General features: G+C 31.0%; 1 protein-coding gene across 2 annotated transcripts; it reads right to left on the bottom strand.

The window, feature by feature from the left end:
* Positions 1-5231: 5231 nt before the first annotated feature.
* Positions 5232-13653, bottom strand: LOC136971182 (sarcoplasmic calcium-binding proteins I, III, and IV-like). Of its 2 annotated transcripts, XM_067265659.1 has the most exons (8): positions 13506-13636; positions 12231-12315; positions 9225-9284; positions 9071-9123; positions 7720-7833; positions 7102-7234; positions 5567-5664; positions 5232-5487 (listed from the first exon to the last, which is right to left on the bottom strand). In XM_067265659.1, the coding sequence occupies exons 3-8, from the start codon at positions 9274-9276 to the stop codon at positions 5323-5325; spliced, it is 615 nt and encodes a 204-aa protein (XP_067121760.1). In that variant the 5' UTR covers positions 9277-9284; positions 12231-12315; positions 13506-13636; the 3' UTR covers positions 5232-5322. The 2 variants fall into 2 exon arrangements, with proteins under 2 accessions (XP_067121760.1, XP_067121759.1); XM_067265658.1 differs by lacking the exon at positions 12231-12315 and having other exon boundaries at positions 13506-13653.
* Positions 13654-26589: the final 12936 nt, after the last annotated feature.

Raw genomic sequence — 26589 nt, 5'->3', positions numbered from 1 at the left:
TTAGTGGGCTAGGCTAGGCAATTTTATTGTGAAAATTAGTGAGAAACTGAGACTACCTAGTTGGTTAAATAGTTCATTAAATTAATGAGTATCAGTACCTTAGATATATGATGATATGAATGTATGTGATTGAGGATTGTGATAATAATAACTAACTACTAGACAACTACTGATTACTTACTGACTACTTTACTAACACGAATAATTAAATTAGTTATAATAACTACAGACTGATATGTAGAGCCTGTATAAGAAAACTGGTAAGACTGATAGCCACTTAGCCACTGATTATCCGTCCTTACATTATTATAATATATTAATATAAATTAATTAGTAGAATTACCTTTGCTATTATTTAACTAAAAGATTACATTATAATCTAACTAAACATTTAAATTTAATTATCTCTATCTCAAATGTTAAACCAAACCAAAGTTAAGTTTACTACCTTAATGTGTAAGAAGTTTTACTGATTTATAGTGACCAGTCTAAATAATAAAAGTTTCTTAAGTATTTAAAAAAATGTTTTATTTCTTTTAAAAAAAAAGGCCATAAATTTCTGGATAGATAGATAGATAACACTTTACTGCACCGAAAATACATCTGCGCTGGATCCGCGCTGGATCCAGCTGGAATGATGTTGGTCCAGCAAAAATCCAGCTGGATTGAAAACACTGCTGGATTGCAATCCCTAGTTGTGTCCTTGATTGTCGGGGATTACATGTACAGTTAAAACTGCTTAGGCGACCACCTGCATTCGACGAGCACCTGTCAAAACGGGCAAAAATTTCTGGCACGGAATAGTTTATACATAAGTCTTCGTTTAAGTTACCTGTATTAAACGACCACCCGAGTGACGCGACCGCGGGCATCGATTTTTGGTCCGAAACAACATACAATAACTGTAATAAGCGACCACTTCCGCAAATATATCTGGTCTAAACTATTGTTCGAACCCATCTCAACAACGTTTCCCTCTCCTCGTATAATGAATTAGTCTAAACTCTTGTTCGAACCCACCTCGGAGAAAGAGGAACTTTATCTCCCACCCTTGAAATTAGGTGCAGGTGTTAATGAATTAGTCTAGCAACAAAAGAAATTCATTTCAGTTTGTTCGAAATTGTCCGAAAAACGAAAGGAATCCGAAGTGCTGTTGTTAGAAGATTGTTATCAGAAAAAGTAAAAATGGTTTATCACAACGGCAATTAGCCGCGAAGTTTAGTGTGGGAAAACGAAATTTATTTTACGGTAGACCTACAGTATTTTCCTTAGGGGTATAAAATATTGTACACGATACAATTAATCGGCTGGTCTCATCGTTTGATAAAATTTATTTCATTTTATTTATTATTATTATTTTTTTGAAGCTTATTTACAGTATATGTGCAATAAATAGTTTCTGTATCAACGTACCTTATTTCCGCGATGATTTTATAAAAACAATATTCAAGTAATTTTCGCAGGCAAACAATAAACGCATTAACACAAAATCAGTTTTACAGGCAATCTTCCTTTTTCGATTCCGCGATTGTCATTGATGTAATGAAATCGTATTAGGAGAAGAAATAATAAAATCGTTTTATTATTAATTAATAATTTTTCTATTGTACCTTAGAAAATATTAAATATTTAAAAATACAGTATTTTTAAAGTTAAAATAAGATTAAACTAACGAAAACCAAAACCGGTGTTGGAAAGATACCACGCGCTTTTATATCGATGACGTAATACACGTAACTGAGAAGCAAACGAAGAATAGAAAAAAAGAAAGTGTGAATTTTAATCGAGAAAATGCGAATACTGTATTAATCTTTAAAATACTGATATTAAATCTGTCTTATAAAATCACGACGACTTCTATTAATCAAGTTATCCGATAAGAATAAAATACAGTTCCAATGTAGCTCTATCGTTGAAAAAATTCTCTTATTTTAGCTCACCTCGAGTTTTTCTTAGTATATATGGCTTTTAGCTATATCTGTGTGCAAAATACGTGCGGAAATACGGTATTACAGCACCACCTGTATTGGACGACCACCTGTCTAAAAGACCACTTTTTGAAGAAACCGTGGGTGGTCGCCATAGACAGGTTTTACTGTATATCATCTCCGTTCTTTCTTTCGCCCATTTTGATTGGTCGTTCTCCCTCAGTCACGCTTCTCGAGTGGCTGGTCCTTCGTTACTAAGTGTAACGAGACTCCTACCTGAAGCGCGAGAAAGGTCAAAATCGAAGATTAATTCGATCTTCCGCCGATCATAGGACGACTTCCTTCCGCGATTTATGGTTTCTGCGTCGCAGTTTGATATAAACAATGGGTGTCCGACTACAAACGATTTTTTCCTATGTTTTTTTAAACTAATTAATTTTTCTCTGAATTAACCGTTTTTTCGCGTCTTTCGTGACGGATCAGACCTGTCTGGAACCTCACATTTCTATAAAAATTTTAAACAAATACTGGAAATGACAAAAATAAACAATTTATGTATTTTAGTTCTAAAATATAAATAATACATACATAATATAAATTGATATGGTACAAACAATAGTAGAAAAACTCGTTTTTTTAACTTTTTATAACCTAACTCTATTCGGCGATTTTTTCCGCAAAGTCGTTAATTACTTTATCATAAAAGTCGCTGGTCGTCGACTCCATCAACGTATTTGAAAGCTCTTTTCTATCGAAAGCCACGCTAGCGACCAGGGCCGGATTTACCAATCCAGGGGCCCTGGGCACAAATTCGGTTGGGGTCCCCCCTTTAAGAGTAGGCAAATTTGATGATTTAGAAAATTTACACAAAATACTGTACTTTCAATTAGATTTGAACTAGGAAGTTGTAAATTTCATTTAAAAATAAGGTTATTGTAGACATACATATATTTTATTGTGTAAAACTAATTATTTTAATTTAACTGAAAAATACCTATGTGAAATTTTTTCCCGAAATTTTCCGATGTTTCATAGGTTTTTTCCCGGGTTTGGTTTTCTCTGCCTGTTGCCCTCATGATTAGGCCACACTAGGCTGTCGCGGTAATAGAAAAAAAAATTATGTTTAAACATAATTTTCTTTCAGTTTTGTGGGGGCCCTGGGCACAGGCCCCAAATGCCCTTATGTAAATCCGGCCCTGCTAGCGACGACAATTTTTCCTCCGACCGAGTGTTCCTGGCCAATGTATGAATTTGCTTCGTGGTCGAAAAACTGCGCTCAACAAACGCACTGGTAGATGGTACCGTAAAAATTAATGATGTTAAATCATATAATTTTTTTAGTACGTCTTTGTTCGGATTGACATTAATTATAGTACTTTTTATGTCTAAGAGTTACTTGTCAATATAGTCCGGACACGAATATAAATACAGTATTGCAATTCACTAAGTAATTTAGATAAATCAAAAAATTTCCCATAAAATTTACTTAATTTAAAGAATTAAAACTCGCTTGGGAAAATTGTTTTTCATAATATTTAAAATTATTACTGTCTAAAAGTGATAAAATTTTAAAGATTTTGTCCGAAAATCTGTCAATATAATTATAATTAAAAGAAAATTATAATTAAATATAACTTTGCAAAGAAACGTACATAAAATAACATTGAGTGTTCTTTAGTTTTTAAATCTTAAAACAATTCACTAAATCAAATAGCTCCCTAGTAGTGTCTAAGGGATAGAATCGTATTTTTTTTTTTTTTTTTTTTTTTTTTTTGTGACACTTTCCACTCAGTGGGCACTAAGAGGGCCTCTTATAGCAAGTCCATTATGGGTTCGGCCAGGCCCACAATGGAACGGCCGGGTGGTGAGGGATGGGGACCGACATATCCGGACGGACCACCCCCGAAAAATTCCTGGGGATTTTCGACCCGTCCGGATTCGATTCCGGGTCCCCCAGGGCGGTAGGCTGCTAACCTTGACCGCTCGGCCATCCGGCCGCGGGATAGAATCGTTGGAAGCGTTTAAGGGTCCATTTACACACAACACTCACTTTGCCGGCACGTCACTGTTGTGTGTAAATAAACCCTTAGCCATCTTGTTTTTTTTGACATGTATAGAAATCTGTAATAAAATACATAAAATTAATATTTTATTATAACAGCATTAAGTAATTCAAAGTATGTTCAAATATGAAAATAATCGCGCAATATGCATTTATACAGTATTTTAGAAAATACAAGGGAAGCGGAGCTTCTATAGCTTCCTATGACGGCAGGCCACTGATAATGATGCTTAAGCGATATTAGATAATGTATCTTTGGATAAGATTTCGATAATCCCATAAAAGACTTTCTGTCTCTAACAATACATTTTTGGTTACGCATTATAAAATATGTTCGCTTGGGTTTCATTTAAATCTTGTACGTTTATATATAAAACAGTAAAATTACTGTTTAATAAGTCCAAGTTTCAGGTATAATTTCACTCCATAAAACGTTTTTCATTGACAAAAATAATACGCCTCTTTCATGGGAGTTCGTAGAAAATTTTCTAGGACGACAAATTACTAAACTATTTATTTATTTAATTTTTGTGCGCCAAAGAACGAAACGGGCCAACCTGTAAAAAAATTTTAAGATAAAGTATACTATGGTGGAGGATGTAAGGCTACATATCTCAATCGCTTTTACGTTTAAAGTTTGTAGAATTTTTTACCCAATTCCAGGGAGGGGCAAGTGCCATATTTACTCCCCTGTGGATGACCATAGTTTCTCATACATCTTGTAAAGCGTCAAACACTAAGAATCATTAAATTCTTGTTGTTAATTAATTATACAATGCACTATCACCGATCTATTTATACAGTTTGAAGAATGTCTAGAATCGAGTGTCAAGCTTTCTCGAATATCTGATCTGAAAAATTAAGATATTTTGCTTTTTTATGACAGAAATATTTCATAGTTATTCAAAATGCTTGCTCTTGCTTTAAATACTAGCTTAAGAGTTAAGCTTTAGCTCTTGTAGCCCTCCTCTTGTATCCACCACCGATGACACGAAAAATTAAAATAAACTAACTTTATACATATTGCTAATTTTCTTAATTTATGAGAAAAAGCAATTCTGTAATAAAATAATCATTTATACATTTGTTGTATTTTGAATACATCTCGAAATTTAAAACTGAATTTCATATACGTGGTCCTTCTAATAAATTTCGAAATAGTTTAATTAAGCATTTTATATCTTGACAAGTATAAATGTTTTAAAAATAATTAATATGTACTGTATATAGCAGCAAAAACATAATTTGAAATAAGTTTTATTGTAATAATATTCTAAATAATACAAACAGATCTTTTGAGATCTATAAAACATTAAATTTCCAAAAACCATGCTATTTTGTTCCCTTCATTTTTTCTAATTCATCTAAGAGAGCAGAATCGAAAGGTCCACAAATATACTTTCCTTGCGAATTCGGATCTTTGGACACCCAGTAATCATATACGAGTTCTCGAAACCTGTCCGAAGTCATTGCATTTCCATTCGCAATGTCGTCGTTCTGTAAATGACGAATCAAATCATCATAAATTTTCTCGAATATTGATTATATATTTAATTTTATATTAATTGACACTTACGTTTAACATGTACATGAAACATTCTTGAGCTCTGTTGATATCCATATTATAATTTGTTAAATATTTTTTATAATCTTTTAAACAAAACAGTCCATCCTCTATTCCAAAAAAAAATATATCATACACAAGTTAATCAAAATATAAGTTATAAACTGTATACTATAAAATACAGAATGTAATGAAACTCTTAATTGTATTTTTATATGAAAAGTTCCCACATTAAAACCAAAATTAAATAATGAGTTTCGTCAAAATTGTAGAAAAACGATATTCATTTACAAATGGGTAATAAAATAATTATATTAAATTATAATACATTATAAATACACATACATATATATCAAATTTTATTATTATATACTGTATATATATAATTACATATTGTTTTTAAGAGCAAACTTCAATACGGCGAACTTATAGTTAAAAATTGTTTTAAAAAAGTAGCCATTTTACTTTGTAAAAAAGAAAATGTGTAAAGTTATTAATTTATAAAGTTACTTCTTGTCGGTTTATAACATTTATCTGAAACGATTTCGGCTTAGCGTGTCGTCGTCATCATAATTCGTAACTGTTACAGAAAAATTCTTATAATTCAGAATAATTTTAAATGACTGTTCTTGATAAAGTGGCATTGGTCTCGAAAACGTTTTAAATAAATGTTACCTAACTTTTAACAGGTTTGTACGTTGTAATTCCTAATCTTCTAATCTTCGTTGTAGTATTTAATCTTGTCACGATCTGTAAACCATGACGACAATACCATACATCATTGATTTATATTCCCATGAGAACATAAATCATGGAATCTATGGTATATGTTTTCAAATTTTACGTAAGATATGGAAAACAATAGCCAAAATTTCATATGGAGCAACATTTTTATTGCAATATCAAATTTCGTAATCGTAAACAAAAATATTCTAATTATCTTTATTGTTCTTAATTTTTTGATCTTTCAAATTAGGGTTTTTCATTGTAAAATAACATGCAAAAGCAATCATTTTTAACTTAAAAGATCAATTATGCGTGAAATAGATATTAATTAATGTTTTGTTGTTTTCTACTTCAATTGTAGATTTTTGAAGTAAAATAATATTATTTCAAATTACAGAGAGTGAGTGAGTTTACATTTAAAATTACTAAACGAATAATTGTTTATAAATTGCACTATATGCAATTAATTTTTGATATCAATTCATTGATGATACGTTTGGTTTTGAAGATATCTTAAGAATGGCATGCTATTGCATTTTTCAATAAATTTATTCATTTATTTTGAATTTTATAGCTGTTATATAAGTGAGTCATTCACTTAATGCGACACAAAATACATTCATATATACTGAATATATTGTGTTTCCACGGAACGCTGTGAAATAAAACAGATTATTTTTTATTTTTTTTAATGAGGAAAATAATAATCCTCAATTAAAAAATATAATATATAAATATATTTATATATTATATTTTTTAATGAGGATTAAATATTATTATAAATATATATATATATGTATACTACATACACACAAACTTACTGTTACTGTCCATGCATTGAAAAAACAAATGAAGGTAGGTCTGAAGAAATTCGGGAAGTTCTTTATGACACTTTGTGGATGCACCAAGATTGCTAAAAAATTTTAACCATTCATCAAATTCAACAATTGTATCCTATAAAGAAAAAAAATTCAAGTTAGTTTACAAATTAACCAGAAATATATTTATAATTAATGTAACGCGACTCGGGGCAATGGAGGATACCTCCGGAGATGATTTTCTATGGGAAAATGAATCCTATTTAGGCGTTAGGCGCGTGAAGAAAACCCAGAAAACGCTACGTGGCCAGGCATTGGTGAGGCGCGAAACAACGATCAGTGTTCGGTGATTTTATCCACTCGGCCACTGGTGGACTAACTCAGAAGGCATAGTTCACAAATAGTAAGTACTGGAAAGGTCGACGAATTAAGAATTGGAAAAAAAAATTCTCTGCAGCTGTACAAAAATTGCACGTCACGCTAAAACGTGTATAGGCTACATGCCAATAGATCGTACTTTGAATATATATACAGTATTATATTTCTCTCGTGTTTTTTTCTATTTTTTATAATTCCTGTTTTATAGTTTATGGACCACATAGAGTATAAATTACGGCTTACTTTATTGAAATCTGCATGATCTGTGAGTTCATTCCACCATTTGTCGAATATAGTTTTCCATCGCTCGAAAACATCCTTTTCTAATTTACCTCTTCTTTGTATCTTGGTATATTTCTAATAAGAAATATAAATATTTTAAAATAAATTATATCAAAGTTCTATATGCTAATTAACGCAACATCAAAGAAAATACAATGTCAAAATCGCTCTATTATACCAGAACAAACAGAAATTCTGCAAAACTGATCAAAATTTAAGAAATATCAATTAATTTGAAAACATATTCGTTAGATTATACGTTATATTAAATCAGGGAGGTCTCCATCCTTTTTATAAGAAGGATCACGTGAGCTGTAAAAAACAAGTCTAGGGACTGGGTTTGAAAGACAGTCAAAAATTAACATTTTTTAAATTATTGTTTCTGAATAACAACGGACATAAATCAATGTGCAATTTACAAACTTTTTCGAAAGATCATCAACATTGGGGGACAAATTTTGTGGCACCCAACATTAAAATCTTCTTTATGTGTTTGTTAGACGGTTATGTTTGATATTTGATTTTATATATTTGATTTTGGAAAAGGTTTTGTACATAGTAAAAAAAATTAGAAAATATCGCCCGTGCAAACTTATTAAGACTTAAAATGCTCTTCTGTCAGAAATTTGTAAAAAATTTAACTGTCTTCTTTAAGTAGGTGTTTATAAAAATCATTTATATCACACTCTATTCATTCTAGTTGTATTGATATTTTCAACATTTTACATACTTTAAACTAGTTCGAATGTTGTTGATAAAACATGTTGGTGAAAACAAGTTACTCGGGCCACATAAATATGTTTCGGGGGCTGTAGGTCGGAGAACCATGTACTACATTATACAGAATTAAATCAAAGTACATTTTTAATATAACATATATATCATTTGCTATTTATTTAGCAAAGATAAAGATCTCAAAATGAAAAAAATTATAATATATATTTATTTAAATTAAGTGATTCGAGTCGGCATTTTTAATATTTTTTGCAATTTTCGTTAATCTTTTCTAAATTTGTTAAGTTACATTCCTAACTACAAGGTAACCTAAACTCAGTTAACCAAGACGGTTAGATTAAAACTACTTATATCAGGGCAGTCAAAAAATATGTTTACTGAAAACTCATAGAAACTTATAGATCACTTTTAGAATGATCTGTAAATGTATGTAAAAATTTTGTAACAGATTCTGACATGGAATGGGAGTGTTTATGATGTTCATAAAATTACGTTTATGTTTATTACATTTAAGATAGTTAGAGTAGGTCTAGATTATTTCGGCGTAATTGTTAACGCAAAATATAAATTCGTTTACCTCTGCTAACAATCGAAAATCATCCCAGGTTAAGACTCCATCCGAATTAGCATCTATAAAAGTACAAAAAACACACACACAAAATAATCATTTTAAAATATCAGTTATAACTATAATAAAGATATGTAAAATGAAATATTAAAAATTATTTTACCCCAAAATTTATGGAACATGAAAAGATGTTTGTGCCTGAATGTAGAACCCATTATATACTCTACATAAAATAAATAAACAAATTATTACAATGTTGTAATTAAAACGGAAAAAATTATGAATATAATTAATTAGACTATTTATAGATGATGAGTAAGTTGATTTTTAAATTTTTTTAAAAAAATCAAGTTGTTTTCTTCGGATTTTTCATCCTATTAATAAGATACGTTAAAGTAAAATAGTCGTAATTTTATATGAATATGAAATAATTTTTTCTAAGTATCTCAGATTGCATCATATACCCTTCTCAACGTTTATTATTATATAATTGATTTAAGTATTTAATGACATCTGTTATTTTTATCGGAATTAAACGATCGTATTTGTCATTTTATGAATATAATAAAAAGAAAATAAATTTCTATATTAATTACAGCTTTACTTTCTTCAAATTATTTGACTAATGTAACGTTATATTGAAAAATAAGTCGTGGCAAACACAAATAATTTAGGCATTAACAGAAGCAAATTCTGGAAAATATTCAATTTTTTTCCACCTTTTCTTAATTAGTAATAATAAAATAAAGATGTTAAAAAATTAATAAACAAAATAAAGTTAATACAAACGTTATTTTTTATTATTATTTTGAAATTATTAAAATGTATTTATTAACATATTGTCGCTAATCAATACGTTATACAAATAGATAAGCAAGTTATTAGTATTTCAGTTACAATCAGGGACGAATCTACTTTTTCGGGGCCTAGCGCTTATTGAAGTCCAACGGGGACCCATTCTTTGTTAGATTAAGAATCTTTAAATTAGAATTTAAAATTTATTTATATAACATTATTATTATATTATTAATATTAACCTATTTTTACTATACGATAAGTACTCATTGTTAATGAAAAAGTATTAAAATTTTATGAAAATATTTCAATTTTTGTGGGCCCTTGACACTTTTTTTTTTGTAACTCTTTCCGCCCTGTGGGCACTAAGAGGACCTGTTATAGCAAGCCCATTATGGGTTCGGCCAGGCCCACAATGGGGCGACCGGGTGGTGAGGGACGGGGACCATCCCTCACCACCCGGTCGCCCCATTGTGGTTGCTATAACCACGTACCGTATCCGGACGGACCATCCCCCGAAAAATTCCTGGGGATTATTCGACCCGTCCGGATTCGATCCCGGGTCCCCAGGGCGGCAGGCTGCTAACCTTTACCGCTCGGCCATCCGGCCGCAGGCCCTTGACACTTGGGGAACCAGGGCTTAAGCCCTATTAGTCCCTACGTAGATCCGCCCCTGGTTACAATAGATTGATTTATTTAACTGTCTTCAGTACAAGTATTTTCATAAATCTCAATTTTCGGCGCAGTGAGAGAACAGTGAGGACGCACGTTCTAACCTAACCTAACCTATTCTAATAATTTGGTTGCTAATAATTATGGTAATTTATTGGAATAGGTTAGGTTAGGTTAGAATGTGCGTCCTCACTGTTCCCTGTCTTCTGATTGCTGGAATCGGAGACGAGCCGCCATCTTGGACTACCTAGGTACACATTAACCCAAATTACGATTAAATAACAATGAGCTAATTTCATTGATCGGCAATCAAGTGAAATATTCAGTTTAAATTCGGTATGTAATGTAATCTTTATTACTTAACGATGTTTCATCACAATTAATTTAGGTATTTATTATTTTCATAAATATTTGCTTCGTACGATTCAGTAAGTTATAACAGTTTTGCTCTTTTGATGGCAAAGCTATGACTTTTTGTTAGAATAATTGAGTTTTAGTAAGTTACACGTTTTGGAGTCTCAGACTCGCGTCATAACATTTTCTTATGCAAAAGTATTGTTATTTGAGATACAGTTCCACTTTTTAATTTATAAAATCTAACTTATTTCTCTGAAATTTTTCACAAGTGATCTGTGCCGAATTTGTTGAACACTGTTCCTCACTATTCGACTGTTCCATTGTAAGCCTAACCGAATTCATGATGTAATGGAAAAAAGTCCCTCTTGATGTCCGTAGGACAGAGTCAAAAATGAGTTAAATGTCGACTTCGGCGTACAGACTCAAAAAAGATTCACTATTCCTGACCTAGAATGTTTCTGGATAGTTTTAACGATATTGTTTTGGAAAAAAAGGCGATTCATCTTAATAGTAAAGCCATCGTTCCGAAGAAATGCAATGAGTTTCCAATTGAATAAGAATTATAACAATAAAGAATAAGAAAAATAAATTTTGAATGTAATAAATAATTGAAAGTTGATAAGGTATTGTAGAAAATAGAAGGGCGATTAAGAAGAGCTCTTCAAAGACGGCGCAGATTCAGACAGAGGAATTTTCAGAGAGGATCATAACTGTAGCCCGAGATGACATCGTATAGTAGGTCCATAAATACGATTTTATAAGTCTAGAAATTCACTGTCGTACGCCCCAAAAATCATCATTAATACTTACAATATACAGTATTTATTGAGACATTTTACTTATAAAACTATTTCCCTCATTTTCGTGTTCGTAAAGCTCGATATAATATCGTTGAAATTTATATTTTCAAAACTTAATACTGTTTATAAATTTCAGAACAAAATCCATTTCAAAATTTTGATTTTGCGCTGGTAACATCACTATCCAGACATGTTCTACAGCACTATAAAACTAGAATATATTATTAAAGCAACAGAAAACCACTCAATTCTTTAAAAACAATTAATTTGTAGATTTTATCCCGAGTTAAAAATATCTCAAACTTTGAAGTATATAAATTTCATATTCAAATTATTTTTTATACTGTTTAATGCGTATCTGAAGTTGTTAATTTCAGAATATAAATTCTTTCCGAAGTTAGATGCAAATTTTTATTTATTTTATTGCTTCTTGGAGATAGATTCCTGAGATTCGAAAATATTTATTATTATTATATAAGAAATTTCAATTAGAAAATTTTCGATTAACAATAATATGAAAGAAATTAAGGACTTGTATATTATACCTTAACTGCTTCTATATTAAAACGCATTAAAGATGAGCATGTGATTAAAATATGGTTTCTGCAGCAGATGTCAAAATTTTTCTCCCTAGTATGATGTAAACACAATAAAAATTACCATAATTCACAATGACCAACAATAAAAAATAATGAAATAGTATTGTTTCTTTTTTCGTACAGCAATTGAGATTTCTAATCTTAAAAATTCTGCTAACGAATAAATAATGATTTAGAATTAATTATGATATTTAAAATTGGGTTACCTCAGATATCCAAAACTGATGAAGTAAAAACTTTATTAGCGAATTAAAGCTTAAAATTGCTAAGTTATCAATGGAGAAATTTAGAACTTCTGTGTACAATTCTTTAAAATGAAATCTAAAACAAATCTACATTATATAAAATTTCCAAAAAAATTTTAGAATCTCTCTTTATCTAAAATAGAAACATACGAATACTTTTTGTTTTCTTGCCAGTGCTACCCGAAACTGTGACATTGTATACAATACCATACAGAAATGAACTTTGCAGAGGTGGTTTCTATATTTAGAATTAATTCGACTTAGTCGAGAAATCTTAAGATAATTTTTTTATTTATATATCTAGGATGTTTTTTCTAACTTGATACATTCTTTTTAAAGTCAAAGATGACCTTGAATAATTATTTTACGCAGCTTAAATTAATCCCAAAGACATTTTTTGACTTAATAATTATTAAAAAAAAAAAAAAACAAATTTGAATAAAAAATCTTCGATGTGTTTCTAAATCCAAAACTTGAATTATAATCAAAATTAACATAATAAACCATTCTTTATATTAACTTCTGTTACATATGCAATAAAAAAGAAATTAAAATTTTCTTTATTATATATTTTTCAAAACATTGAATTCAAAATATAGAAATATTTTTCTAATTTAATGAAGTTGAGTGTATATATAAGTATTTACACTCAACTTTTTAGTCATCATTGGAGAGATTTCAATAAAGATTGTAAATTTTATTATCTACTTTTCGTTAATATCTCGTCTTAATAATAAAAATGTTTGACTAAAAAAACCTTTGAAAACAATATAATTGTATTTAAATCTAGGAAATCCTTAAATATTAGAAATAATAATTACACGACCTGTTTTTCTTAACCTCACCCCTTTATACAAACAAAGCAATCGCAACCCAATTTTTTTTATACCCAAATTCAATGTTAAATATTATTAAATTTAACATTATTTCATCTAAAAAATTAAAATAATTTTTCAGAACTTAAGATAAACATTACCTGATTATGTTTAACTTTTTGACTCTTGAGAGTGAAGTTTACAGGAAACATCTATTGCTAAGTTCAGACAGGCTTCTGTATATATAGCATAAACAGAGACGACGACATAATTTCGTTGGCACCTTTGACGTAACACACGCATCTATATATGGATGTTGATGATGTCGAAATTTTAACTTATTTCGACGAATCGTGGGCGAAGATCAAAATCAAACATTATTCATAATTTTTTTTTGCCTCTTAAAGTAATTAATGTGTTAAATGTTAAGTGTGTTTATTTGATAAGAAACACTTCAAAAAATATAAAGATAACATTTGATATAAAAATGTAAAATGCTTAAAATTTTTTTAAATGCCGTATTTTACTGTATAAGACTTAAGTAATTAAGTGTATTTATGGGTTATTTAATTATTAAAAATATATTAAAAAATAATTAAAACATTTTGAATTTAATTTTTTATAACAAATTAAAATTTGTCCTATTTTATTTATTTATTTATTCTTTTTTTTTCTTCGAATGGACTTTTCATAATTTACTGTCAAAGTGGATCAAAGAATCAATAAAATTAAGTGACAGATTTTTTTAAAATTATTGTTATATATTTACATAAAATACAACTGCTGATGAAAACTTGGAAACATATTACAAAATTCTCCCAATTACTGCTACGGCATATTCTACGCATATTTTTCTCATTAATTGTGTATTTATGCTCGAAATAGTCTGAGTCGAATATTTCCTCATTCGTAGCGTCACTTTGTGAATCATTCGCAAAGTAACGCTTCTTCAATAGAATTTTCAAATCTATAACGGAAGAGTACAGAAATAGAAAAGATTCCGATAACAAATTAGTTGATTTATTTGGGAATTTTAACGAATACCAGTCATACTTCCAGTTGTCAGATTAAAATTTTAAGACAATTTATCATATAGTAAGTACTAAACGATGTGCGGTTTTTATACACTCAGTTTTTGTAATAATATAATAATTTTCTATAAGAAATTCCAGCAATACAAATTGTAATTTACTTTCATGTTGCTTCTAATACGTCACATATTCTATCATTTTCAAGTAAATCATGTTGCATTAGATAAAGCATCTTTAGTCTATTTGTAAAATAGAGCTTGGGAAATACAGTATTAACAACATAAAAACACGTAAACAGATAATAAAAATATCTTCTTTACTCGCCATGTCCAATCACCAGGAACAAACTATTCTCCGTGGCGAGTAAAGAAGATATTTTTATTATCTGTTTACGTGTTTTTACGTTGTTAAGACATCTTTAGCCTACTTGACTAGTTTCTAAACGCTTTCAATCTCACTAGGAACTAGAGCTAAAATGGATTGTGAAAAATCACTAAATATTTTTATACAATGCGCCTTATCAGCAGAGCTTTAAGGCATATTTTAATGGAAATTACTGTAATATAAAAAGAACTTTCATTTCTTATTGCTTATCTGATTTTATGATAGACTTCTTGAATCGTCATATCGTTTATATTTATTTTGAAGGGATTTTTGTGTGTGTGTGTGTGTGTGTGTGTGTGTGTGTGTGTGTGTGTGTGTGGATAGTTTGGATCCACACAACCTAACAAAAACCTATCACAAATGCGTTTATATAATACTAACAGATGAGTCGCTTGGGCAAAAAATAACAGCAGCAGATTAAGATTAAGGTTATTAAATTATGTCGTACTCCTAACCCTTCTATTATATTAGTGTTTCATGTAAGAGTTTATCACACCCAATCTAACACATTTAAAAAATTTAAATTATTGAATTAATTTATAAAAAAATATAAATTATTGAAAAATGGAAGGAAAAAAACGGCTTAAGATATTTTTATAGGTCGGTTAAATATTTTTCAATATGCTCGGATGTATTTTTGTTTTGTATACAAAACTTTTAAAAAGTCTTGTTTATGTCATCTATGTTAATAAAATACATATTATTACGTTATTTTATTGTCAATCTTCTTTACACACCGGGATTCAATACAAAAACACACTTACGTAAGAACCAGATAATCGGAGTGGTTAATATTAGGGTCGCTATCGTTTTCGTAGCCCCGTCTAGGCTCTTCTTCAGGCTTTGTAGTAATAAATATAAGCCGTATGTTGAATTTCGAATATATTTTCCTTTTGGAAAGAACCGTGTTTCGAATTCTGCCACGTGTAAACGTTCCAACATATTTTTAAACGAAACGATCGCCGGTCTGTGCACCGCGCTTGCGCTTCGAAACGATGTTGATGTTAATTTTTTAAAAATTATCTTCTAGCAGGATCTGCCACGCTGCTGAAAGGGCCAACTCTTCTTTAAAATTGATGCACGTGGTGTTACATCCTGCTCTGTATATTTCCGTAGCTTCCAATAATTTGAGATGTTCCGGGTGGTTGGTAGTGAGGATAATGCGGGCTGCACTAAAGTCCGCCGTGACTTCTTGATCGGTGGCATATGTTGAGAGAGCTGTTGTGAGCCTTTTGTGTAGTATGTCCGCCTTATGTTCTTTAATTCTTATCCCCATTGTACGTTTGGTGGAGCCAATGTAAACCATCTCTCTGTCAAATCTGTGGTCTCTGAAGGGGGATGGTGTTTATTCCCGGTAGTCTGACTGGGTTCGGAGGATCTTTTCCATTACGGAATATTTGGAAAATGGTCTGGCATCTTCTGTAGGCTATACGGACTTGACGTCTTTTGGTTATCGTAGCATATAACGATTCTAACCGTGGGTTAAAAGTGATAGGGATCCTTTCAGTATTGTCTTCTTGAATATTTAAGCGCCTCTCCGTCGGATTGTTACACGGTTCCTGGCTATTTCTGTACTGTCTACATAATCCACTTACAAGGTTGGTGTATCCGTGGTCTACTGCTATTTCGTTTATACGTTTGATCTCCTGATTCAGTGCCTTGGTGAGAGGAGGAGTGCGTAAAGGCCCTCCTAACCAAAGCTCTGAAGGCCGCTATTTTATACTGAAATGGGTCACAGGATCCTATCGGAATACACATGGAGGCAGTATCAGTTTTGCGATACACCGAAGTGTGTATGTTTGACCGTTCAAAAGCAATATCTATATCCAAGAAATGGATTTTAGAGTTACTATGTTGCTCCACCTCAATTACCAGACCGTACGGATTTTTGTTCATCGCTTTAATAAATTGATCTATATTTGGTTCCGTCCTTCAAAGGATGACGACGTCAAATGGATTAGTAACTCTTAAATCCATTTCTTGGATATAGATATTGCTTTTGAAGGGCCAAACATACACACTTCGGTGTATCGCAAAACTGATACTGCCTCCATGTATATTCCGATAGGATCCTGTGACCCATTTCAGTATAAAATAGCGGCCTTCAGAGCTTTGGTTAGGAGGGCCTTTACGCACTCCTCCTCTCACCAGGCACTGAATCAGGAGATCAAACGTATAAACGAAATAGCAGTAGACCACGGATACACCAACCTTGTAAGTGGATTATGTAGACAGTACAGAAATAGCCAGGAACCGTGTAACAATCCGACGGAGAGGCGCTTAAATATTCAAGAAGACAATACTGAAAGGATCCCTATCACTTTTAACCCACGGTTAGAATCGTTATATGCTACGATAACCAAAAGACGTCAAGTCCGTATAGCCTACAGAAGATGCCAGACCATTTTCCAAATATTCCGTAATGGAAAAGATCCTCCGAACCCAGTCAGACTACCGGGAATAAACACCATCCCCCTTCAGAGACCACAGATTTGACAGAGAGATGGTTTACATTGGCTCCACCAAACGTACAATGGGGATAAGAATTAAAGAACATAAGGCGGACATACTACACAAAAGGCTCACAACAGCTCTCTCAACATATGCCACCGATCAAGAAGTCACGGCGGACTTTAGTGCAGCCCGCATTATCCTCACTACCAACCACCCGGAACATCTCAAATTATTGGAAGCTACGGAAATATACAGAGCAGGATGTAACACCACGTGCATCAATTTTAAAGAAGAGTTGGCCCTTTCAGCAGCGTGGCAGATCCTGCTAGAAGATAATTTTTAAAAAATTAACATCAACATCGTTTCGAAGCGCAAGCGCGGTGCACAGACCGGCGATCGTTTCGTTTAAAAATATGTTGGAACGTTTACACGTGGCAGAATTCGAAACACGGTTCTTTCCAAAAGGAAAATATATTCGAAATTCAACATACGGCTTATATTTATTACTACAAAGCCTGAAGAAGAGCCCAGACGGGGCTACGAAAACGTTAGCGACCCTAATACAGGCCTAGGAGTGCTATTTCCCCTTTGAAAAAGTGAGAAAAGTGAGTTGAAATACAGAAAAAAGTGAATAAAAAGTGAGTGCAATAGTGACAAAACAAAGTGAAAACACAGAAGGAAAACTCAGCAAAATAGCGGTAAAAATTGTTATTTTCTTTTTATTCTGTTATGGTTAAACACATTTTAAAAATTTCTGTATATACTGTAATATAGTAGCCACTCGTTATATCGCGTTTTTTTGGTCCCCCAAATTTTAAAAGCATTTGAGTCAATTAATTTTAAATTACCAATTGCCACTGAATTTCTATTTGCAAGCAAATACGAGAAAGAGCTAAATATGCAGAACAGGTGGATAGATCGATTGTCATTTGTTTCCTTTTGATATAAAAGTTGTTTATTTATTAGTTTTAAGTACAGTCTCCTCATTTACAAGTTTCTGTGAATTCGAAATTTCATACCTTTATGTGAATTAACGGTATTGCGTCAATTCACATAAAGGTGTGAAATTTCGAATTCACCGCATAATGTGTAAGGAAACGATCTCTCTAATTCTGAACGAAAACTTCTAAAATTTTTATACAGTAGTAACTTTATTTTGCTTTTTAGAGAATTTTTACTCTAATTTTATAAGTTTTGATGTTCTATTATATATTCAATATTTATTTTTTTAAATTTTCAATTACAGCATTTATAATTTTTATTGAAAAATATAAACTACACGAATTTCTAATAAGCGATTTATATAGTACTGTATAATAAAATCGCAATTGATGTTTTGTTTTTATATCGACAGTATTTGTCTTTCAATGTCATTGTTAAAGAAACAATAATGCTAAATGGGCGTTCATGGTTTCGATGTTTACGTAAACGTCAATTAATTCGATATAACCTACGAATAAAATTCAGGATTGAAAAACTAAGCTTATTTTATATCAGAAACACTTGCTGATGAAAGAATAGCGATTCCATAGCATGTATAATCTGTTCAGTAAAAGCCCAGAATTTTTATTACTCGGTTATATCGCGTTTTTTTTCTGTCTCCCGATAACCAGTGGCTTCTGTATTTCAAGTAAAACATGAATACTTGAAAAGTCTTTGGCTTCTGTAAATAATCAGTCATGAAAGATGATGTTCTTTTATTAAGATTATTCTGCATGTTATCAGCTTCCTTCTTTTTCGCTTCCTCTTGCTTTTGAACACTTAACACTAATAAGCATCACACGTGCTGCTTGTACTTCATTCATGTTCTTGCTGTTAATAGCCTTCTCCAGTTTTTTTGTTTGCTGCTTCTAACAAAACTTGGACTGTCGCATGTATTTCATTTTCTTCTACATTTTTCTGGTTTAAACTCAGTTGCAGTTCCATAATCTTCATGTTACGAACAGCTTTCTTTTGTTGTTCTTCAAAACATTTCTGTGCTCTTTTTTCCGTTTCTCTTATTCTTTTAACTTCTTTTCATTTTCCAATCGTTCTTGATAATTTCTATGCACCGAGGAAGCTAATTTCAGTCGTCCTTTGTAATAGGTACAAGGTGTGGGCTTTGGTCATACATGTTCAGTCCCTCCTTAACAATCAAAAGTGAATTAAGCATTCTTTCCAACACTGATGCTCTATCAAGAGAAAGTGCCCGGCATAAAATTGATCCTCTCTTTCATGGGAACGGGATTTTCGATGCTGATTTCACTAATTTGGCTATTCTCGGATATTTATCATTATCAGAAACTGTTTATTTTTTAATGCTTCGAGATGTGTAAATATTGATTTCAAAATAAAATAATAAATCTGAAATAAATATACAGTACTCCAAATAATATAAGTAAAATAATATTTTATTAATGGTTTCATAAATAAAAAGGAACTTTTTCCTGCAGATGAATAAAAACTAACATCGTTGCAAAGTTGTTAACCTTTGGGAAGCGTATGAAAATCTTTCTCACAAGCAATTACGTGTTGTACTTTTTACAACACTTCGAATATTTTAGGCTAATTTATTTGGTAAATTTTATATGTAAATATGAATTTACATTTTCGTTTACTTTTTTAGTTTCTCAATTAATGCACAATTATAATCGGCATAAGAGAAGATTAAAAAATGGATATTTCACAAGCAAAGTAATCACACATTTTATGAAAATAACACTTACTATATGGAATAATTATACTTGTAGTCAATTTAAACATACATTTATGGGAAGATGTAGATGTGATTTAACGTTAACAATATGCTATGAAATCATTAAAGTAATTTTATTAAACTCAAGTTTATGAAATTATTTAAAGATAAATCAAGTAAAAAAATATTTTTGTAAACGACAACTCCATAACCCGATTGTTAATTAAAACCAAATAATCTGCCAAATTATTGGGCTATAACCAGAATAACTAAATGGTCAGAAACGAAATCTTTTTTAGTGGTAGGAGGTTACGCTACTATCTCGTGTTAATTTTAATAATTATATATTTTGAATTTAAAAGCGGCAGCAGTGTTGTCAGCTTGAGAGATTAATCCCTCTGCGTAATGTGCTTTCCCCTGCAAAAGGACTTTAGTGATTTTCTTAGAAAACAGCCAAAACTGCAGGGATGCTTAGAATACTTATTTTTAAACTCTGTAGAAGGAAATGCAATTCGGATAAGGTAGATTTTGGCGAATAATGAAAATATGGCATGAGTACATAACTTTACTCAACACTGGCTTCTGAATTTGTAATGAGAGGGATTTTTTAAGTGCATAAAAGATTTTTTTAAATACGTTAAATAAATTTTTGTTTCCTATAACCTAACGACACTGAGCGGGCAGTTGCAATTTTGAGTCTGCTCAGGGCCGCGTATTTTCTTCTAAAAAATTCTATTCCGATAGTCCGATAATTCGGCAATTCGTTTGGCTTTAAAATTATTTTTGGTTTGTCCCGCATCTTAATTAAGCACGTGAAAATGACCAAAAAAGTGAGAAAAGTGAGGATACTTCAGAAAAGTGAGTACAAGTGAGAAAAGTGAGCGACTCCGAGGCCTGCTAATATTAACCACTCCGGTTATCTGGTTCTTAAGTGTGTTTTTTTATTTTATTGTGTATTTTTGATAGATTTAGTAGACAAACTGATAGTACAATGTTTTAATTTTAATTTAATTGAAATTTTATAAGATTTTCAATCAATAAGAAGCATTATACCATTAATTTTCATACTGAATACAGCAGGAACAAATAAAATGATGGACATTTGAAATTCTTGTATTGGGACTGTCGAATGTTTGGTATGGGCACTGGGTAGAGCATGTCTCTTCTGCCTTTATTTTTGAATAAATGAAATATGCAGAATGTTTTTTAATAGTAAAAATAAATTTATAGGGATAAAAACCGTTATTGGTCCGCAAGTTTTCTCCTGGCCTGGAGAAAACTCCCAGCTCTCCTCCTGGCAACAGCCCTGCAACAGTGAATTTTCATTAATATGAGAAAGAAAACATCTTTTTATTGTATTTAAGTCTTTTTGGCAGGGATGGGAAGACGGGGGAAAATACGCGACTGCCGATTCGATATTTTTGAAAATCGACTCAGACTTCTTATTCTGAATCATGATTCCTTTCACTAATGCACTACTAGTAAGTTAGTATTTTAATAGAAATAAAGAAGCTGTAATAAACTTTTTGACAAATGTACTACTTTTATTTATTATACACAAAAATATAACTTACCAGATTTTGGAAAAATTAAAGTTTAATCTCAAACCTGTATTTAAGGTTAAACTTTAACTATTCATATCTTATCAAAGTTAACGAAATAAAACACAATTACTCGTTAGAAAGTTTAACATTAGAATCGTACTTTTTATGCTTTGACCTTAAAATCTTCAAAATAATTGCATTAATGACCTTTAAAAATTCATCGCAAAATTTTAATGTCATTGCAATGCAGAGAGTCGGAAGTCGGAAAACTTAACAACTCCCATAAAAAGATTCGATTCAGACTCTATCCCTGCTTTTTAGCACTATAACATTTCTGCCATTTTTTTACAGGCTTTGAAAAAAATGAATGCAGTAAAAGTTTCTAGTACATTATTATTTCTCAATGATTTTGATTGTCTTCTAATCATCTTCTTTATAAATTTTTATAAATAAAATTTTTAAAATTATGTCATCTATAATGTTAACTGATTAACATCGCAATTGACAAAATGAAGATTTTGATTTATAAAACCTATAAATTGAAATCGTCACAACTACATAATCTAACATTTTGGTTTATTTACATACAATATATAAAACAGTTGATAACTCAATGTTTCAAGAAATATAATAAAATATGCAATGATTCATATCATTATCTGGAAAACTATCACAGAACATAGTTTAATAGAATGTGTATTTATGATATGTAGTTTATTGGTCTATCATTACTGAATATTACTAAAACCATGGGCATCAGTAGAGGGGAACAAATGGGACACTTTCCCCTTAGAATCGAGTAAAGAATTCCAAAATTATAATTATGAAAGTGATTGAGATATGGAACCCTACACTTTAAGACCATGGAAGGCTTTGTCTTTTTGTATTGATGCAATAATGCATTTTATAATATACTTGTGGAAAAAATCCGTAAAAATTAAATAAAAATTTATTGATGTAATTATTTGTCACCAAGCTTTTCCCTCTAGAAAATTTTCTGCAGATGCTCATGACTAGTTTATAGTTATGACAAAATTATAGTTTCATTCTCACTTCTGTAAACTATGATTCAATGAAGGTCTGACCATCTGAATATTTTGTTTTTCACCAATGTATGAAATTCACATTCATCTTCAGATGTAATTTATATATATATATTAGGTTGGGGAAAAAGAAATCCATTATTTTTATGTTTATTTTAAGACTTTATTTAACGTGGTTCGGATTGTCCGATTTAGGTCAAATATGCACCGTTTTGTTTTATAATTTGTTGACATTTTAAAGGTAACTTCATAATGCCTCTCTCATAGAAGCCCTGGTCCCTATTGGCAAAAAACTCAACTAAGCGATTTTCGTGATCTTCTCTTGACGCCAATTTTTTATCACTAAGGAAGTTTTGCAATGATAAAAAAAGATGGTAATTGCTTGGTGCCAGGTCCGCACTATAAGGTGGATGCATCAAAACTTCCCAACTAAGCTCCCAGAGTTTCTGGCAAGTCCCTATAGACGTGTGTGACGTGGCGTTGTCCTGATGAAAAACAACACTTCTCCTGTTGGCCAATTCTGGCCGCTTCTGATCAATTGCTAGCTTCCAATGGTTTAATTGTTGACAGTAGAGGTCCGAATTTAATGTTTGACCATATGGAAGCAGCTCATAGTAGATGATTCCTTTACAGTCCCACCAAATGCACAGCAAATCCTTCCTGGCCATTATTCCTGGTTTGGCCACCATTTTGAGCCGCTTCACTGCGCTTTGACCACGCTCGTTTTCACACAATATTGTCATATGTGACTCATTTCTCATCCCCAGTCACCATCCATTTAAGAAATGGGTCGATTTTGTTCCATTTGGCCAAGGCTTTGCAGATGAAAATTCGATCCATCATGTTTTTTGCGTCAATTCGTGTGGCACCCAAACATCAAGCTTCTTTTTGAATCCAGCTTTAAGCAGATAGTTTAAAACTGTTTTGTGGTCAATCTTTAGCTCCTGGGTGATGCTACAACTGCTAACATGCTTGCCCATTTCAATCATTTCCATGATTCTATTGACATTTTTAATGACGGGCCTACCTATGCGAGGTGCATCTTTAACATCGAAATTACCAGAATAGAATCGACGAAACTAAAATTGTGCATAATTGGCTGTGACAGTATCGGGACCATAAACATCATTCACAATTTCAGCCGCCTGGATTGCATTTTCGCCTTTATCAAAGCAAAATTGTAAAACATACCAAATTTTCTCTTTGGTAACTTCCATCTTTTACACCTTATAACTCACAACTAAATCGACCAATCAAAAAACTGTAACAGAATTTTTTTTAGTATAAAATGTCACTTTTCCAGTGAGCACAAGTCTGAACTTGTTTGATCAATACTTTACGAGATATATATCACTACAGCCATCTAGCAACAAAATAATGGATTTCTTTTTCCCCAACCTAATATATATATATATATATATATATATTTATTTATTTATTTATTTATTTATTTATTGTGTAAAATATTGACATAATTTCATTCTTTATTTTTGAAATAGTATAAAATTTCTTTTGTCACCCATCTATCTTTTCTTAATCTTGAGAACAGAGTTAGATAGATGAAAGCCAAGACCAGATATGGAAAGAACAGGAGCAGGGGGCCCAGATCAACTATACACGAACTTCTGGTTTGCATGGAAGTCATGTTATTTCAATTTAAAAGCTTTCCCCTGAAAGGAGCTAGATAGATGACTGGCACAATTCTACTGGCAGCAGGAAAAGTATGATGTACAGTACAGGGACACACCACTACTAATTTGAGGTGGAGACAGGGCCGGATTAACCCACTTTGGGGCCCTAGACATTTTCTTCTTACCGGGCCCCCTCCCTCTCCCACAGGAAATAGAGCACACAAAAAATATAAAACAATAGATGAAACAAAACTAAATAATGTGAAAAACTAAAACAAAATCTTATTACAAATTTTTATTAATAAAAAATATTTAATATACAACAATAAATTTTGGTTTTTCTAGAAAGGTTTGAACAGTTTGTTTATAAAATTTTAAAAAATTGAAATTTATTTTATTAAATATCTAACAAAAGTTGTTATACAATAACAATATTACCTTAAAATATTGTTTAAATTAACCTTTTTGGTTAATATTTAAATAATATAATATTTTACCCATGAAAAGTAAATTGAATAATGAAAAAGATAAATTAATGCGCCTCAATGTCCTTAATTTATTATAATGTTATTTTCATGTAAAACAACATTTTACATTTTCCAACAAATTTACCATAAATTCACCGACATTAATATAATGTAAGAATTTTATATTAATGTCAGTGAATTTATGGTAAATTTGTTGGGAAATGTAAAATGTTTTAAAAAATTATTTTATTGTTTTTAATTTATATAGAATGTACTGCATAAATACCTGCTGAGGAGGGACGAAAGTGTCCGAAACACAATAGTTAAATGTATGTGTCCAGGTATATCAAATAAAAATAAATTTCTGATCTGTGAAACTGTGTTGTAGAATCCTTAAAACCAGTCTAATAAGTCCTGATAATAGAAATTATGTACTTGTAGACAAAAATAACATTATAATGAAAAAGATCATTTAAATAAAAGCCAAGATAGTTCAAAAAAAGTAAGTATATAAATATGAATAAACTTTATTTAAAAATTCAGAAAAGTAAACTATCTTATTTACAAATCTTTTCAAAATAGACAGCTTGACCGGGCCCTAGACATTTGTCTCATTTGTCTATGTAATGATCCGGCTCTGGGTGGAGAGGATATATTTTAAATTAAATAAACTAAAATAATGATTAAAAATTGCAGCCTGGAATTGTGATGGTGTCACAATAAATAATTGCTCATTAAATTTAACTTTTTGTTAAAAGGTTTGATTTAGAGATATGTAATTTTTAACCAGAGTTCATTTACCTTTTTTAAGCATACTACAGTACCGTATGTATCAATATATCAGAGAATACTGTACGTTGATTTTATGTTTTCTATGCTACCTTCTATTTACTATATTTACATTCAAATGATAAACAATTATTTATTGTGACATTGCCACAATGCCGGGCTGCAATTTTTGATATTTTTAATTTATTTAATTAAAATATATGCTCTCCACCTCAAATTAGTAGTGTCTTGCCCCCATACATGCTTTACGTATCTGGTCTCAATATTCATCTAACACCATTCATGAGATTAAGGAAGGACAGACAGCAGACAACAATGGGAATTTATAGGTCTACAATTTTTTCCAATTACAGCTCATGTTGTAATAAAAAAAGCTTGTGTTTCTGTTATAAATTGCCTCTTGTTTTGTTTCACTGAAGTTGTGGACCCTATCGAGTATTTTTCTTCAGGATGCAAATACTATATTTTGTTTTTACCTCTGCATTCTTTGGAATGTATCCACCATGCAAAAAGAGGGATAGGTGTGTGTGTGTGTGTGTGTGTGTGTGTGTATACATACACACACACACCTATCCCTCTTTTTGCATGGTGGATACATTCCAAAGAATGCAGAGGTAAAAAAAATACAGTATTTGCAGTATACAGTATGTTTTAAACTGTGTACACACATACACACAGTTTAAAACATTCTCACATTTTTTGAATCATCTACTTCTCCACAGACAATTATACAACTGGTTCAATTTTATCCATTACAAACAAGTCTAATAAGCAAAAGATTAGGCAGATAGTGATGAATAGATTTGATGTATCCAAGCCACCTGCAAAATATTTAATTTTTCAATCAAAAGTGCAGCTGAGTCCAACAGAATGACAGATGTCTTTGTCATCAAAGGTAGCAAAAAACTAATTCTTTAAAACTGCTGCCAGATTGGCAGAATTTGTTTAAAAAATAAAACTTATGAATTTTTTTTTTTTTTTTAATATTTTATTTGTGCTTCATTTTAAGTAATAAATCTTATATATTCTAAAATCATAAACTTTGTTGTTATTTCACTCATTAAAATACTGATACTACTGTATAAAGTTAAAAAATGTCAACCATCTTTCAAAAAGATTGATTAGAAATTAAAATAATTAGTTGTAATAAATTAATAGAAAACTATATTTTATTGGTAAAGTTATGAAATAAAATGGGAATATTTCTTTCTCTTGTAAATTCTAACAA

The sequence above is a fragment of the Centruroides vittatus genome, unplaced genomic scaffold, assembly GCF_030686945.1.
Source record: "Centruroides vittatus isolate TY-2023 unplaced genomic scaffold, ASM3068694v2 contig_2349, whole genome shotgun sequence".
Lineage (NCBI taxonomy): Eukaryota > Metazoa > Arthropoda > Arachnida > Scorpiones > Buthidae > Centruroides > Centruroides vittatus.
Note: the sequence above shows the minus strand (reverse complement) of the source record. Positions and strands in the feature narration are given on the sequence as shown.